This window comes from Pseudophryne corroboree, chromosome 4 (assembly GCF_028390025.1).
Source record: "Pseudophryne corroboree isolate aPseCor3 chromosome 4, aPseCor3.hap2, whole genome shotgun sequence".
Lineage (NCBI taxonomy): Eukaryota > Metazoa > Chordata > Amphibia > Anura > Myobatrachidae > Pseudophryne > Pseudophryne corroboree.
In genome coordinates this window covers 614972106-614989005 of record NC_086447.1, presented here as the reverse complement: position 1 = coordinate 614989005, position 16900 = coordinate 614972106, and the positions used below count along the sequence as shown (strand labels likewise).

The 16900-nt window shown below is 45.2% G+C and overlaps 1 protein-coding gene across 2 annotated transcripts in view; it reads left to right on the top strand.

Annotated features, from left to right (window-relative positions):
• SERAC1 (serine active site containing 1) overlaps positions 1-16900 on the top strand; it is a 408753-nt gene that overhangs the window by 153690 nt on the left and 238163 nt on the right. For both annotated transcript variants that reach the window (XM_063917652.1, XM_063917651.1), the window contains exon 3: positions 2327-2363. In XM_063917652.1, coding sequence (XP_063773722.1) covers positions 2327-2363 — 37 coding nt within the window. The remainder of the gene's footprint in view (positions 1-2326; positions 2364-16900) is intronic.

The window sequence follows — 16900 nt, the reverse complement described above, 5'->3', positions numbered from 1 at the left end:
CTACGCGCGCCACACTATTTTATTCTCCCTCCAGGGGGTCGTTATAATAAGTGTCGTTATGCCGGCTGTCGGGATCCCGTCAGTCGGCATACAGAAGACCACCCCTGAAATCCACAGTGTCCACAGGGTATGGAAGTGTGTTTGTATGTTCTTCTCGCCTGAATAGGTCTCCCTCTCGTTTGAACTGCTCCTGCCTTGAGCTTTGGAATCAACTGAATTGCCTGAGCTGGGAGGCGGGGATATATAGGGCTGGCCCATTGCATCCTGGGAGTCTGAAAAGCTTAACTGTTTGGTGCCCGTTCCGCTGTTGCTTCCTTATATCCCAAGGTAGATTCTGTGGACACTGTGGACTTCAGAAAAAGAAGGATATCTACGTAAGTCTACCGTAACCTGTACTTTTGGTCTATTTTTAATTATATGAATTCAATGTATTTGTTTTACAATCATTTGACCAAATCTAAATATATGTCCAGTGGAGACCCTGGTGGTTTAATTGGAAGGAGGTGTAGTAGTCAACTTGGTATTAGTCATTTCAGTATATCATTTTGATAAAAATTGCAAGGTAGGAGCAAAGTAAAAAAAAAACGAAGTAACTCTATCTGGAACAAACCATTTTGCAATATAAGGGGTGTAAATACATGATTTTTATTTATTTTTTTGCATGCAGGGTAAATGATGTCTGGTTTTGCATGTAGGTCACAAAGGGTGTGGAGTGATAGGTCAAAGGTGACATGGTCAAACCAAATGGTCGACAGGCAATTAGTTGACAATGATTTTGCCCGACAGGGTTTAAGGTCGACACGTGCTTTTTTGTGTTAAGCCTAACCCTAACTTCCCTAAATTCCTAAACCTAACCCTTCAAGATCATGAAAAAACATGTGTCAACCTTTTTTCCCTGCATCAACTGTTTGAATGTCGACCTTTTAAACATGTCGCTCTTTTAACACTGATGACCAATGTCACTGTCAACCTAATACCTGTCCACCATTTTACTGTTCCGCTCACAAATGCTGGACAGCTTTATTTTTACACTGCAATTTAGATTTTTGTCCTATGACCATTGTGCAATGCTACTGTGACAGCACTGGTTTTATATTGTTTAAGTTTAGGTGAAGAATTGGATGTCTTTTGGCCTAGTCTTTTGGTTCATGGGATTCCTTTTATATAGCTTGGAAAATGTTACTTGAAATTATTAATATTATACTAGAATCATGATCTTTAAAAATTGAATGTCTAGATTAGATTAAATTGATTCATTTTATCTACTTTGGAATACATTGGATCAATTTATTATGTGCTTTCATTATATTTTCATTTAATTAGATTTCATTTCTCATTTGTAGATTATAAGCATATATATTGATCGTTTTAATTGATTTCCATGTGCTATTCATGCTTTGCACATTTAACAATGCTGTCTATTGTACTGGTTGTTCCCGATAGCACATACTGTAAGAAGTACTGTAGGTTGTGCCATGTCCTGAAATGTAAAGCACAACATTAAACTTTTAAGAGCATGCCCATAATTTGCCATTCATACTATTTTTGATGCACATTTCATGCATTTGTCACTGAAAGTGCATTAGCAACAGGTAGGTATGAATGAGCCCTTAGGGGTATATTCAATTAAAGTCGGTCCCATTCCGACATGTATTTATCGGAATGGATCCGACAACCCCTATTCAATCCCATCTTAATTCGACTTTTTCAAGTCGAATTGAGATGGGACGCAGAAGAGGAGAAGGGGGGCGAGCCGCGGGGAGACCAGCGGGGGACAGCCGGAGGGCATACAGGGAAGATCAGCGCTACAGTAGCGCTGCAGCAGGTTGTCACTCAGCCGCCCAACCTCACGGCAGCTTCGGGCGGCTGAGTGACATCCAGCTGCAGCGCTACTGTAGCGCTGATCTTCCCTGTATGCCCGCCGGCTCCCCCCCCCCCCCCCCCCTTCTCCCTGCGGCCCCCCCCCTCTCCTCCTCTGGGTCCGCATCTCAGTCCGACATCTTTTTGATGTCGGACTGAGATGGTCGAAAAGGGGGCCAAAACCGACACAAGCATGTGGATCGGCAGCTATTCCGCCGATCCACATGCTTTTCGACAAGTCGAATTCATCGACTTGTCAAAAAATTTAGGGATATATTGAATAGGTCGAATCAGGATTCAACCTTAAAAAGTTGAAAACTGCAGTCTCTTCGACAGACGGCAGTTTTCGACTTCAATTGAATATACCCCTTAAACTACAAACGTTAAGCATCATTATAGTATTTTTTTGTATTGATTTGGCTATTATGAATTATAACACAGCTTTTTATACCTGTATTTGTTTTAGGAAATATTGCCAGGATTACTGGATCTTTATTTTTAGGGTAAGTTCAAGTACATTACTTTATTGCAATGATGGAGAGATTACAATGAAAGAATCAGTAATTATATACAGGTTGAGTATCCCATATCCAAATATTCCAAAATACGGAACATTCCGAAATACGGACTTTTTTGAGTGAGAGTGAGATAGTGAAACCTTTGTTTTTTGATGGCTCAATGTACACAAACTTTGTTTAATACACAAAGTTATTAAAAATATTGTATTAAATTACCTTTAGGCTGTGTGTATAAGGTATATATGAAACATAAATGAATTGTGTAAATGTACACACACTTTGTTTAATGCACAAAGTTATAAAAAATATTGGCTAAAATTACCTTCAGGCTGTGTGTATAAGGTGTATATGTAACATAAATGCATTCTGTGCTTAGATTTAGGTCCCATCACCATGATATCTCATTATAGTATGCAATTATTCCAAAATACGGAAAAATCCGATATCCAAAATGCCTCTGGTCCCAAGCATTTTGGATAAGGGATACTCAACCTGTATATATAAATTAAAATTACACAGTAAATAGAACTATTGTCTTTCAAATAACCTGCTTTTTATTTACACAGTTACCAAAGTAATGGTCATTAACTCACCAGATTAGGCCTAATAAATATTTTCACCAATAAATGGGCCTCAAGTATTCTGAAATATATTGTATATTAATATTTATTGTAAAAGATATTACAGATTAAAACCTAAAAAGAGACTTCACAATTTATATAGGTTACAATATCAATTTGAATAATCTGAAATGCCAAATTTATTTTTATTCATTACTAGTTCTGGTAAATACTTTTTAACAATTAGCTATATGTGAACACTTCATAACTAGAACAAATGTAATTTTTGGTATTCTTAAATTTAGAGAAATGCCAACTCTACTTGCTAGTCAACTAGGTTATCTTGTTGTATTCTAAAACAGAGCTTTCTTTGAGTAACAAATTGGAAAACATGTTTTTATTTAAAAAAACAACTGGAAAGCAGGTAATAAGGAAAAAATAGTATTTTACTGTTCTACTTGTTACTGTTTAATGTATGTTCCGCAAACAGTTAGTGATGTCAGAACACAGTGTTTTGTGTTTTAGGACACTGCCATCATTACAAAATTATTTGGGAAGTGTGATCCAGTGCAATTTTGGCTGTGAGTTTTAATACCCAGCATTATTGAGGTTTAAAATGCAAAGCGATAGTCGAGTGAGATTGCGCAAATTGCATTAGATAAATGATGGAAGCACATGCTCGCTGGCTTTTGTAGGACAAGTGTCAAATACAATCAGTGCCTCTATTATTAATTACAATTAAAATATTTTCATGCTTGCATTATTCAATTTCTAAAAAATGTATCATTTAATATTTATTTCAAGTTTTATATATATATATATATATATATATATATATATATAAAAGTTTAAAAGTTTAAAAAGTCCGTGCGCAATTTAGTTTCCAGTTCATGGAACCACAAGTCCCAGCAACAGCAGATACTTCCAAGACCAACCACTTGTGTCCAATGGTTTAATTGTGATCTGTATAGCACTTATATCCTTAAGATCGGCGTCTCCTTTAGCCAGTATCCACTGTAGGCAATGGTAATTCTAAAATGAGAGTAAGAAAGGGCGCCTCATAGTGCATAAATCCGTTTCATACAAATTTATTCCAACATCTTTATACACATGTTCGGTTTAAAATCACGTACCAAAAACGGCGGTCTCAACCACCGTAGGCATAACAAGTTTGACACTAAATTGTGTGTGGATTATACCACGAGCAGTAACCACAAGCAGTCTCACCACCGTAGTCTACTCCTTCACGCCAGTCCACAACCCTATGCGTTTCATCACGATGGACTGATGGACTGGAATGTATGTGTAATGTTTATTATTTTCTGGCTTGACAGCTGACAAAAGCACCTCTATTATTTAGTGATTATTTTTCAGCATTTTTTCCTGTAATGTGTGAACTCACATCTGATAACACCTGGCATTTTGTATACAGAGAACTGAAAATACTGTTTTTCATCCGATTTTTTGCATTTTTTTTAACTTACTACATTTGGTGGTTTGCAATTCACCCAAAAAGTTGCCATTGATTTTAGCAGATTACAGTCCATTACATTCCTCCTATACTCCAGTATAGATAGTAGTATCATATTCAATCCAGACAGTATTCTGTTTTGCCTGCATCAAAGGTAAATATCAGAGAGAAAGTACTCCAAATGTATAATATAAATTGCAGATACAAAGAAGGCACTGCATTAATCCATTCGGTCAAAATAGTTTATTAACATCAATTCACAAAGAATTATATAATTCCCACAAGGCAGCAGGAGCAGAGAGCAGCCATTGCTGTGTCTGGCAGCAGATAATTAACTGGGAGCTTTAAATATAGTCAGATGAGGACTCTCTTTCATTGCACTTCCTCTGATGAAACGACCAGTGCCTACGGTCGAGAAACGCGTTAGGTTGAACGGCTTTGGAGTGATCCACGGATCTATACCATCTCTCTGCTATTTGGAGATTACCTGCACCTGTAATCATTTATAATTTGTTAATTTATGTAACAAGTGTTTCCATACACATTTTAGGTTATAAGCTCAATAGGGCATCATCACCTTCTCTTTCATGTCAGTTAATTTATATCATGACTTCTTCATTGTACAGCACTGAGTACAGTCAAATATATGAGTAAAATAATCCTTTTGATGGAATATTGGGAAGCTCTTGCATAAGCAGAATGCAGGCCTAGTCCCTCGGCAGACTGATGCAGAGCTGACTGTTCCTGCTCCCACATAGTGTATAGAGCCAAATAAATATGTATATTCACCTGTAAGCAGAGTTGTTCCCAGCTGTCAGCATTATCATTGCACACTTATGCAATCCATATTCTACAGTACATAGAAAAGATCTAAAAACAGGCATAATTACACCAATGAATAACACTGCATAGCCCCCAAGTCAGTCAAAACAGCCTCACTGAACATTAACTATATATAAACACCCAGTTATACCCCTTCAAGTGGGTACACATTTGTTTTGCGTATGACTCTGCCTTGCGGCAATTCCAGGAAAATAAAGACATGACCCTAATTCAGTAAGGATTGCAAATTCTGTTAATTAGTAGATTTTGCACTCCTGAACGTATGCTGGTTGCTGCCCATCGCAGGGCAAGGCCACCCAGCATGCTGACTGCCACTACCCCCCCCCCCCCCCCCGCCCCGATCAAGCAGAAATGAAGGTTGCGCCCACAGGAGACACGCCGCCATCTTTCCAATCACGCCGGCTGCGTGTGATGTCATGCACCCGCCCCATCACGCCCCTGTTCGCATCCCTACGCCCCCCCTCCCGTTTTCAGGCCACGTCCCGCAGTGCTCCGTCTCCGCCTAGGAAACGGAGCGTTGCTGCCCTACAAACGCCTCTGCCTTATTGACAGGCAGAGGCAATCAGATTTTTTGCGGCCCCTCCCACAGAAAATGCGAGTTGGATTGCTTTTTGCCATCCAACCTGAATTAAACCCATAGAGCCTAAAGCATAAAAGTCAACCCAGGTACAAGATGTTGACATTATTAGTCAGTTGAAGTGCTCTGTTTTGCTAATAGAGGACAATCATTTTGATTCGTGATCTAGTACTTCATATTAGGGCTCTTTAAACTATCAGTGTTCACTGAATGAAAACAATAGTATGAGCAGGCTTTCATTCATTTGCATATAAAGCAATGAAAATATAGGTGATTGATTAAATCAGTGGTCCCAAACCCGGTACTCAAGGTCCCCCAACAGTCCAGGTTTTAGGGATATCCCTGCTTATGCACATATGGCATAATTAAACTGACTGAGGTACTTATTAAGTCACCTGTGCCTAAGCATGGATATCCATAAAACCTGGACTGCTTGGGGGGACTTGACTGTGTTTCGGAACCACTGGATTAAATTATAACATAATATCTCAATATCATGGTTAATATAATGGAAATAAGTCAATTTAACAGCCATTAATAATTCTCTCTCCATGATATAGCTAAATTAAAATGTACAACAGTATAGTTGATTTCATTACTGAAAAAAGGTAGAGTATGATTATTTATTCAGATTTTGAGATATTACCTCAAACTTTAGTTTTAAATTAAAGTTTTAAAAAACAAGCTCATTTTTAGAAGGAGATGATGCTAAAAAAAAAAGGCTATAATTTGAGGTGACTGAATCATCATATTTTTGATAACGGAATCATAGTACAGATGTGTCCTCACACAACTAGTCTCAATACGTCATATGACATGAGACACTTGGCACGAGTCAGCCATCAACTCCCGTGCGACTCTGCTAGTTGCAGGTGTGTTTTTTGCATCTTTTTACCCAAAAATGCATCTTAGTCATAATGCCATGCAGCTAGGATGCACCAGGAGACAATGCTGATTAATTGGCATGCAACCAGGGCCGGTGCAAGGTTTCTCGGCACCCTAGGCACAATTTCTGCCTTGGCCCCGCCCCCCTTTCTCTCCCATTCCAATTGTTAACGGGAGGCACTGCTATCTGTGCCTCCCAAAGTGATTTAAAGATTTAAAATGCTTATCATAATATAAAGAGATTACTTATGACACAGAATATGTATCATAAGTATCTTCTTTATATTATTTTAATCATTAATGGCAGGGGAGGCACTGCCTCCCCTGACTACACGTCCCTGCTTTGTGGGCCCCCGTAGTAGAATCTTGAAAGGGCAGCATCGAGGGGATAGGGAGACACAGGATGATAGGGAGACGCGGGGCGACAGGGAGGGGATATGGAGACGTGGGGCGGCAGAGAGTGGATAGGGAGACGCAGGGCGGAAGGGGATAGGGAGACGCGGAGCTGCAGGGTGGGGATAGGGAGATGCGAAGCTGCAGGGAGGGGATAGGGAGACGCGGGTGGCAGGGAGGGGATAGGGAGACGCGGAGCTGCAGGGAGGGGATAGGGAGACGTGGGGCTGCAGGGAGGGGATAGGGAGACGCGGGGCGGCAGGGAGGGGATAGGGAGACGTGGGGCGGCAGGGAGGGGATAGGGAGACCCGGGGCTGCAGGGAGGGGATAGGGAGACGCGGGGCGGCAGGGAGGGGATAGGGAGACGCGGGGCGGCAGAGAGTGGATAGGGAGACGCGGGGCGGCAGGGAGGGGATTGGTGAGACGCGGGCGGCAGAAAGTGGATAGGGAGACGCGGTGCGGCAGGGAGGGGATAGGGAGACACGGAGCTGCAGGGAGGGGATAGGGAGACGTGGAGCTGCAGGGAGGGGATAGGGAGACGCGGGCGGCAGGGAGGGGATAGGGAGACGCGGGCAGCAGGGAGGGGATAGGGAGACGTGGAGCTGCAGGGAGGGGATAGGGAGACGCGGGGCGGCAGGGAGGGGATAGGGAGACGCGGGGTGGGAGGGGATAGGGAGACGTGGAGCTGCAGGGAGGGGATAGGGAGATGCGGGGTGGCATGGAGGGGATAGGGAGACGTGGGGCGGCAGAGAGTGGATAGGGAGACATGGGGCGGCAGGGAGGGGATAGGGAGACGCGGGGTGGAAGGGAGGGGATAGGGAGACGCGGGGTGGGAGGGAGGGGATAGGGAGACGTGGAGCTGCAGGGAGGGGATAGGGAGATGCGGGGCGGCAGGGAGGGGATAGGGAGACGCGGGGCGGCAGAGAGTGGATAGAGAGACATGGGGCGGCAGGGAGGGGATAGGGAGACGCGGGGTGGAAGGGAGGGGATAGGGAGACGCGGGGTGGGAGGGAGGGGATAGGGAGACGCGGGGTGGGAGGGAAGGGCGACGTGGGGCGGCAGGGAGGAAGGGGATAGGGAGACGCGGGGTGGCAGGGAGGGAGGGGATAGGGAGGCGCGGGGCGGCAGGGAGGGGATAGGGAGACGCGGGGTGGGAGGGAGGGGATAGGGAGACGCGGGTTGGGAGGGAGGGGATAGGGAGACGTGGGGCGGCAGGGAGGGAGGGGATAGGGAGACGTGGGGCGGCAGGGAGGGAGGGGATAGGGAGGCGCGGGGCGGCAGGGAGGGAGGGGATAGGGAGACGCGGGGTGGCAGGGAGGCTTCTCTTGCCTTTCAGATGCAGTAGACATCACCATCCGCAGCGTCTCCCCTCTGCCCATTCTATGCTCATCTTGGGGCTTCTGGCAGCAGTAATGACGATAATGTTAGGGGGAGGGATCGTCGATGGCAGCCAGAGGGGAGAACTCGAAGTGCTGTCTAGAGCGGAATCCTTCCTAATGACGCCTCTGACTCTCCTCCGCATAATGCCGACAGCCCTGCCCCTGCTCCTCCTCTCTAAAAATTATATTTTGCTAGATAAACGGTAAACCCAGACCAGGGGCGGCCGCGGCGAGGGTCTAGCCTGCCACAGCCGTCAGTCACCTCACCAACGCCAGTGTGTTGATTTCCCTGCTCCATGTCTCTAACAGAAATAGACGGAGCTGCGCGTATGAGAGAGCAGGTCAGGAGACGGGCGCCGCCCACACTGACAGCCTAACACGCATCCTAGGCGCCGTCAGCACTAACATGCCGTGCGCTTGTTTACAAGTGAATAACACCCTGTGTGGCGCCCGTCTCCTGACCTGCTCTCTCATACGCGCAGCTCCGTCTATTTCTGTTAGAGACATGGAGCAGGGAAATCAACACACTGGCGTTGGTGAGGTAACTGACGGCTGTGGCAGGCTAGACCCTCGCAGCGGCCGCCCCTGGTCTGGGCTTACTTAGCAAAATATTATTTTTTTTGTAAAATAGATTATAAGTGGAGCATGCCGCCCTCCAGTGGCCAGCGCCCATAGGCAGCTGCCTAAAGCTGCCTAATGGTAGCGCCGGCCCTGCATGCAACACTTGTATATCTGTGTGCGACTGAGTCATGGCTGCTGCATAGTAGTTATTTGTATACAGATTCATTTGCACACAGATATATAAGTGTTACATATCAAATTAATTAGATCAGTCTTCTAATGTGTCCTAATGGCATTGCATTGCAACTAAGACAGTTTTTTGGTGTAAAAAGATGAGAAAAAAACACCTGGTGCGCTGAGAGGGGTCGTTTGGCACGACTGCATCAATAATATATGAGGACACATCTGTAGGTTGCAATTTTGATCAGGAAGTAGATCTAAAGAGGAAGTGCCACCATTTATACAGCTGGTCTCAGTCAGTGATTACACAGGCTGCAATGAACCATGTGCTGAATATTTTTTTAAATAATTCTTAACAATAGTGTTTTATATTGGCAATAAATTTGAACATATTTCTGTTGAGTTCCAGTGGCTCAGTAATGTCTACATTGCATGAATGTAATCCTTCCTTCCTTCCTTCCTTCCTTCCTTCCTCCCTCCCTCCCCAGGATCAGGGTTCCTGACTGTGCATCGCCCCCAACCAGCAGATCTTAAGAAGAGTGATGCACTGTCTGGAACTCTGATCCTGTCTACAGAAATAATGAAGTGAGTGAGAAGCACAAACAGCCGGACCCTGCAGAGCTTGAGAGTTGTAGCCCTGGGAGACCGCGTGCACAACGGAACGGAGAGACTCACTGTGATACAGATGGCGCCACAAATTGTGCACTTTTTTGTTTGTTTTTAGTTTTTAATTCTGTTATTGGTGATCCAACTATAATTATTTTTACGAGATATGAAATGCTAATCATCAGGGACTTAACAACATCTGACTTTTGTCCTAATTTTCTCGCTTCATCTGTGGATTTATTGGACATTTTGGTCAAAGGTGCTTTGACCCTTGACCAAACAGTGTAGCGGTCACATAGAGGAAAGCGCGCTGGGGCTCAGGGGCACTTCAAGAAGAGAGGATTACAAACGTCTCTGCCTGGATTTCTCTTCTCAGATGTTCACTCTGCAGCAAAATGGATGCATTGTGTCTTCTTATCAGGACTTTTCTCTCTCTTCGGCTTTGTGTTTTACAGAATTGTGGTTTTGTGAATCTACACTGGACTCAGCCATGCGGCTTCCAGCTCCTACATGTGGACCACAACGTGAACCTCACACACAAAGCAAAAGGTGACGGGATTGGTTTTTATATAAATCAAGGCTGATCAACAATGTGAAAGTGATTTTGCAAACTTGTTCTCCTGATGTGGAATCCTTTTTTGTTTTCCGTTGACCATATTATTTCCCCCATTAATTTGCTTCCTTCATATTGGATGGAGTCTACATTCACCCGCAAGCCCGTGTGCGCAAAATGCAACGCCAGCTTGCCGACCAAATATTAGGAGTGGAGAAAGGGAACCCAGACTCCCCAGGTAACTTACGATCTCCCCAAATATAAACAGCTAATTAAATGTCTGACCATGGAGAAGATTTTAGATCACTGTTACAGATCAGTAGATGTTATCACACAGTCCCCTCAGCGGCTCTGGGACCACACTCTTATTCATCTGACCCAAGCATATAGGCAGAAACTAAAACTTTGTTAATCTGTTATGAGGAGATCCAAGAATTGGAGACTAGGAAATGTTTAGGACTGTTTCTAATAGCCTGGCTGTGAGCTCTTATATCAGTTTTTGTGAGGGTGCTTTTATTCCAACAAGCACCAGGATGAGTTACAATAATGACAAACCCTGGTTCACAGCAAGATTCAGACAGCTTCATTTGGAGAAGGAGCTAGTATTCAAGAGTGGTGACAGGCAGGGCCGTTTCTAGACAATTTGGCTCCCAGTGCGAGATTTTTCAAAATGCGCCCCCCCCCCCCCCCAATTGCTCTAAAAAAAAAAAGTGTGCCCCCCCCCCCCACATAGCCATAAAAAGAAAAAGCATGCGCGCGCCATAGGCGCGCGCGCTCCCGACAAGGTTGTGTGGCCTGATTAAAATGGGCGTGGTCTCATTAAAGTGGGCATGGCCTCATCTGATATCATCACACCCACCACAGGGGGGGGGAGAAATAAAAATAAAAAAGTCCCCTTTTTACACATTACAGCAGGCAAGTGTCCCCATATTACACAGCGCGGCAGGCAGGTGTCCCCATTTTACACAGCGCGGCAGGCAGGTGTCCCCATTTTACACAGTACGGAAGGCAGGTGTCCCCATTTTACACAGTACGGAAGGCAGGTATCCCCATTTTACACAGTACGGTAGGCAGGTATCCCCATTTTACACAGTACGCAGGCAGGTGCCCCCATTTTACAAAGTGCAGCAGGCAGGTATCCCCATTTTACACAGTGCGGCAGGCAGGTATCCCCATTTTACACAGCACGGCAGGCAGGTATCCCCATTTTACACAGCACGGCAGGCAGATATCCCCATTTTACACAGCACGGCAGGCAGATATCCCCATTTTACACAGCACGGCAGGCAGATATCCCCATTTTACACAGCACGGCAGGCAGATATCCCCATTTTACACAGTACGCAGGCAGGTGCCCCCATTTTACACAGTGCGGCAGGCAGGTATCCCCATAGGCAGGTGTCCCCATTTTACACAGTGCGGCAGCGGCAGGCAGGTTTCAAGTTGAGGGGAAGGAAGGGGGAGAGGGGGGGAGAGAGAGAATACTTACGTCTTCCCGCTCTTCGGTCCCGCCGCCTCACGTCCCTCGCGCCGGCCGCCTCCTCCTTCTTGCTTATCTCCTTATCGCCTCTGCCGAGCGCTCCTGCTCGGGGGGCGGGGCTTCGCGGAATGACGCGATTGCGTCGTGACGTCACGACGCAACGCGTCATTCCGCGAAGCCCCGCCCCCCGAGCAGGAGCGCTCGGCAGAGGCGATAAGGAGTAACAATCGCCCGCCGCTAGAAACGGCACTGGTGACAGGAACAGGTTTTTATTGGCTAAGTACAGTACATGTTTGGCAAGGTGATCAATGAGGCCAAACAGCAATACTCTGAGAAGCTGGAACAACAATTCTCAGCCAGTAACTCCTTGTCAGTGTGTTAGGGACTTAGGGAGATTACAAATTACAAACCAAATCCCCTCCACTCTATGAATGCCCTCAAACTACCTGTCACACTCCAGACTTTTAAAACCACTTTCTTACCTAATTGGTGTCTGTCCTGGCTGGCTCTGAGGTCCGTGTGCGCTGTGTCCACACATCGCTCTCAGATGTCCGCCGGCGCTGATCCCGCATGAGATTTCCTGTAACGGCCGCTGTCTCTGTGCATAGCACTTCACAGCGCTGTTTTTCATTGTTTCAGTGTTCAGTCTCCATTATGCTTACTTCCTGGAGTTTGGCTCTAGTCAGAGTTTCCCTCTAAGGCGGGACATGGACCCTGCAATCTTGGATTCCATCAGCTGATCCTTCATTGACCAATCTTGGAGCTCCTTTTGTCAGCTGACTGCAGCATCCAATGAATCTACACTCTAAGGTATAAAGGGAACTTCCTGGAATTACCAATTGGTTCACTACAACAGTCTCTGCTCAGGAAGTAACAGCTCTGTGATGAGCTTCTTCATTCCAGTGACTTTGTTATAATCCAGTTCCAGTGTGATAACTTCCAAGGACTCTGCTTTGCTCTGATCCAGTTCCAGTCTGGTAAATTCTAGAGTACTTTGCATTATCTTCAGAACTTCCAGTGTCAAGATTCCAGATCCAGCCCGGTCAGCACTACAGTCCGTTCCAGTTCTATTCCGGTTTCTATTGTTATGTGAACTTTTGCCTTTCTTCAGGACTTCCAGTGTCAAGATTCCCATTCCATCCCGATCAGCACTACTGTTCATTTCGGTTCCATTCCAGGCACCATTCCGGTTCTAATCCGTTCATCATTCTGGTTCCATTCAGTTCATCATTCCAGTTGCTAACCTGGTATCTTTATTTCATCATACAGAATCTGCAGTGATCCACAGACTCTATTCTTATTAAAGTTTGATTCATATTATATCCTTCTCCGTGCTTATCACTTCTAGAACACCAACGATTCTTCTAAGTACATGTATTACATCCATGCACCATGCATGGTTAAAGCCTCCTCGCTTCATTCACACTCCCTCTTTGCCAGTTCCACCTACAAATGCCTGTCCAAGCCAAACCCAACCCTCAGGCTTGACACTACCTGAACGAGTTCTATTGCAGCTTGACAGATAATGGAACAGTCCAGACTTTGGTCCACATACTCTTCCTATCCCCACAGCTATCACACCCTTTTTTTCAAGTCTGGACAGAGACAATACCACCTTACACATAATAGACTCAGACGGCTACCTCCTCTCTCCTATTATTCCTCTCTCCATTCAGGACAGAACCCATGTAAGGCAGCCTGCCTCAAAACATCTACCATTATCTCAATTTCTAAAAAGCCAAGGTTCACAGGCCTTAATGACCTACAGACCATTCGCTCTGACCTCTGTGGTAATGAATACAAGTGCCTTGTGCTGACCAACCTGAAGGAAACCACCAACTCCCTTCTCGATCCATTGCATTTCACCTACAGAGCCAACAGGTCAGTAGAAGAAGCAGTCAACGTGGGACTCCATTTCATCCTCCAGCATCTGGACTCTCCCGTCACCTATGCCAGGATCTTGTTTGTGGACTTCACCATTACCCCAGTACTTCTCCAAGACAGACTACCCCAGCTGTGTGTGTCTGAGCCCATCTGCAGGTGGATCACTGATTTCCTGACAGACTGGAACCAGTATGTGAGGCTATATAAGTTAGTCTCGGAGCCCTGGGCCATCAGCACTGTAGCCCCACTAGGCTGTGCTCTCTCTCCCCTGATTTTCTCTCTACACTAACAACTGCACCTCTAGTCACCCATATTTCAAACCCTTGAAGATTACAGATTTCACAACCCTAATTGGATTAATCTCCAATGGGGATGAGTCTGCCTACAGAATGGAAGTTGATTACTTGGCTTCTTGGTGCAGCCAAAACCACCTGGGAGGAGCCCAGCACCGACTGCCCCCTCATCATGTGCAGCCAAAACCACCTGGGAGGAGCCCAGCACCGACTGCCCCCTCATCATGTGTGACTTCCCGGTTAACTCTGTGCAGTCATTCAGATTCCTGGGGACTATAGTCTCCAAGGACCTTGGGTGGGATGAGAACATCACCTCCATTATTAAGAAGGTGCAGCAATGGATGTTATTTCTGAGACAGCTGCAGAAATTTAACCTGTGCAGAAATTATGGTCCAGTTCTACATGGCCATCGTTGAGTCCATCCTCAGCTCATCGATCACTGTCTGGTGCGCTGTTTCCAATGCCAAGAAAAAAGGCAGACTGCAGCGGATCATCAGATCAGCTGTGAAGGATAACGGCGGCAAGCTGTCATTTCTTCTGGACCTATACCACTCCATGACCAGGAAGAGGGCAGGGAAGATCATCGCTGACCCTTTCCACCCCAGTGACCACTTCTTTCAGAGATTGCCATCTGAAAAAAGGTTTTGGTCCATCAAGATGAAGACCTTACGCCACGTAAAAAGTTTCTTCCCCATCGCAGTGGGGCTCATCACTGACTATAGTCTCACTGACTATGGGGTTTAGGGCCTAATTCAGACCTGATCACAGTTGTGCGATTTCACATGACGGGTGATTATCAATTGACTGCGCATGCGTTTGGATCGCAATGTGCACCTGCAAGGTCAAATTCCAAAATTTAGATCGCTAGGCGTACGCAAGTTGATTGACAGGAAGCGGGCATTTGTGGGTGGTAACTGGACGTTTTCTGGGAGAATCAGAAAAAACGCAGGCGTGTCCAAGCATTTTCAGGGAGGGTATGTGACATAAGCTCCGGCCCCGATCAGCCTGAGTCTATCGCACTGTAGGAGTAAGTCCTTGGGCTATGCACAGAATGCACTGACTGGAAAAATCATTAGATAGTGAATGGATTTGCAGATGTCTACTGTCTTGCGAAGTTTTCACTATGTGCGGTGGCTATCTAATCGCAGCCCCCTGCAAAAATGCAGAGGAGCAATCAGATCTGAGTTAAGTCCTTAACCCCCTATCTCACCCCCACCCTTGTTTATACAAGTGCAATTATTATATTTATTTTTAGATTTATTGTCATTTTTGTTTTGTTTTTTAAAACTTTTTAGCTGTGTCTTGTCTATGCACCAACCTCACCATGTCAATTTACTTGTACAGTATGTGCAAATATACAGTACTTGGCAATAAAGAGATTTCTGATACTTTATTACTCTTGTGTTTATTATTAATGTACCCATTTGTATTTGATATTTTTGATTTGCATTTCTTCTATGTATCTGTATCTACTGTAGGTTTGAATGTTTGTCAACTTTTATTTACAAGTATTCCAGTATTTATCCATGTTGATATATTCCAAATTGTGTATTTTTTTTCCTTATATATTTAGTAAAACATAGTAGGACATATAAGTAGTAGTAATTGCATTAGTTGGTAGCAAACATATTGTAATCAGTACCATGCTTATTACCCACTTGGTGATTCCGTTACTTTATCAAAAAATGTGCCCAGGTTACACAAATTATCATACTTTTAACAAATTATGTAGATGTATCCCCAGGGTGTTGCCATCTTGCAATAAAATAGTGAAAATCTGAATTTATCAATTTTGTGTACACGCACATTGGGGGTCATTCCGAGTTGTTCGCTGCATAGCGATCAGTGAAAAAAACGGCTAATCTGCACATGCGTATGCACCGCAATGCGCTTGCGCGTCGTACGGGTACGAAGTCCATTGTGGTTTTGCACTGGTTCTAGCGATTCTAATCGCACAGCCGAACGCAAGGAGATTGACAGAAAGAGGGTGTTTATGGGTGTCAACTGACCGTTTTCTGGGAGTGTTTGGAAAAACGCAGGCGCGGTCGGACATTTACTGGGTGGGTATCTGACGTAATTACCCTGTCACTCGTCGCAGCAATCATCGCACAGGATAAGTAACTACAGGGCTGGTCTTGTTTTGCACAAAATGTGTTTGCAGGCGCTCTGCTGCACAGGTGTTCGCACTCCTGCAAAGCGAAAATACACTACCCCGTGGGCGGCGACTATGCGTTTGCGCGGCTGCTAGAAACGGCTAGCGAGCGATCAACTCAGAATGACCCCCCCGAGTATCATGAATGGTGATTCTGTTACCGGTTTTAAAAGTAGGCTGATTTATCAAGGATAACTTACACAAGATAGCACTTAAGCTATTTTGATAGTATTTTATATGTGGTTTATTGATCGTATATTATGGGGTCTATTCAATGCATGTCGGATCCTTTCCGACAGAAAGGATCCGACAATACAGTATTCAATTTGCGGCCAAATCCGACAGCTTTTGGCTTTTCTCGACAATGTCAAAACCTGCCCCATCACCTACATCAATAGATGATGCAGGTGGTGCTAGTGTTACTGATGAGCTGCAGCCACCTCCCCCTTTTCTCAGGTCCTGGTGGTTTCATGGCCCTCCTCTATTTGTAGCCCACCCTTCCTGGTACTCACACGCGGACAGCATTCATCCCCTACTCAGGTCCCAGTGGCTTCCTTTTCCAGCACGGGGTATGTGATGTCATGCTGTCACCGCTGAAGTGAAGAGGAGCCATAAAGAGGGGCAGGCTCTGTGCATCTTGAAGACAATATGAGAGGGGACAAGAGAGGTTGGGAAGCTGCTGGAGGGATACAGGGCATAGAGCTG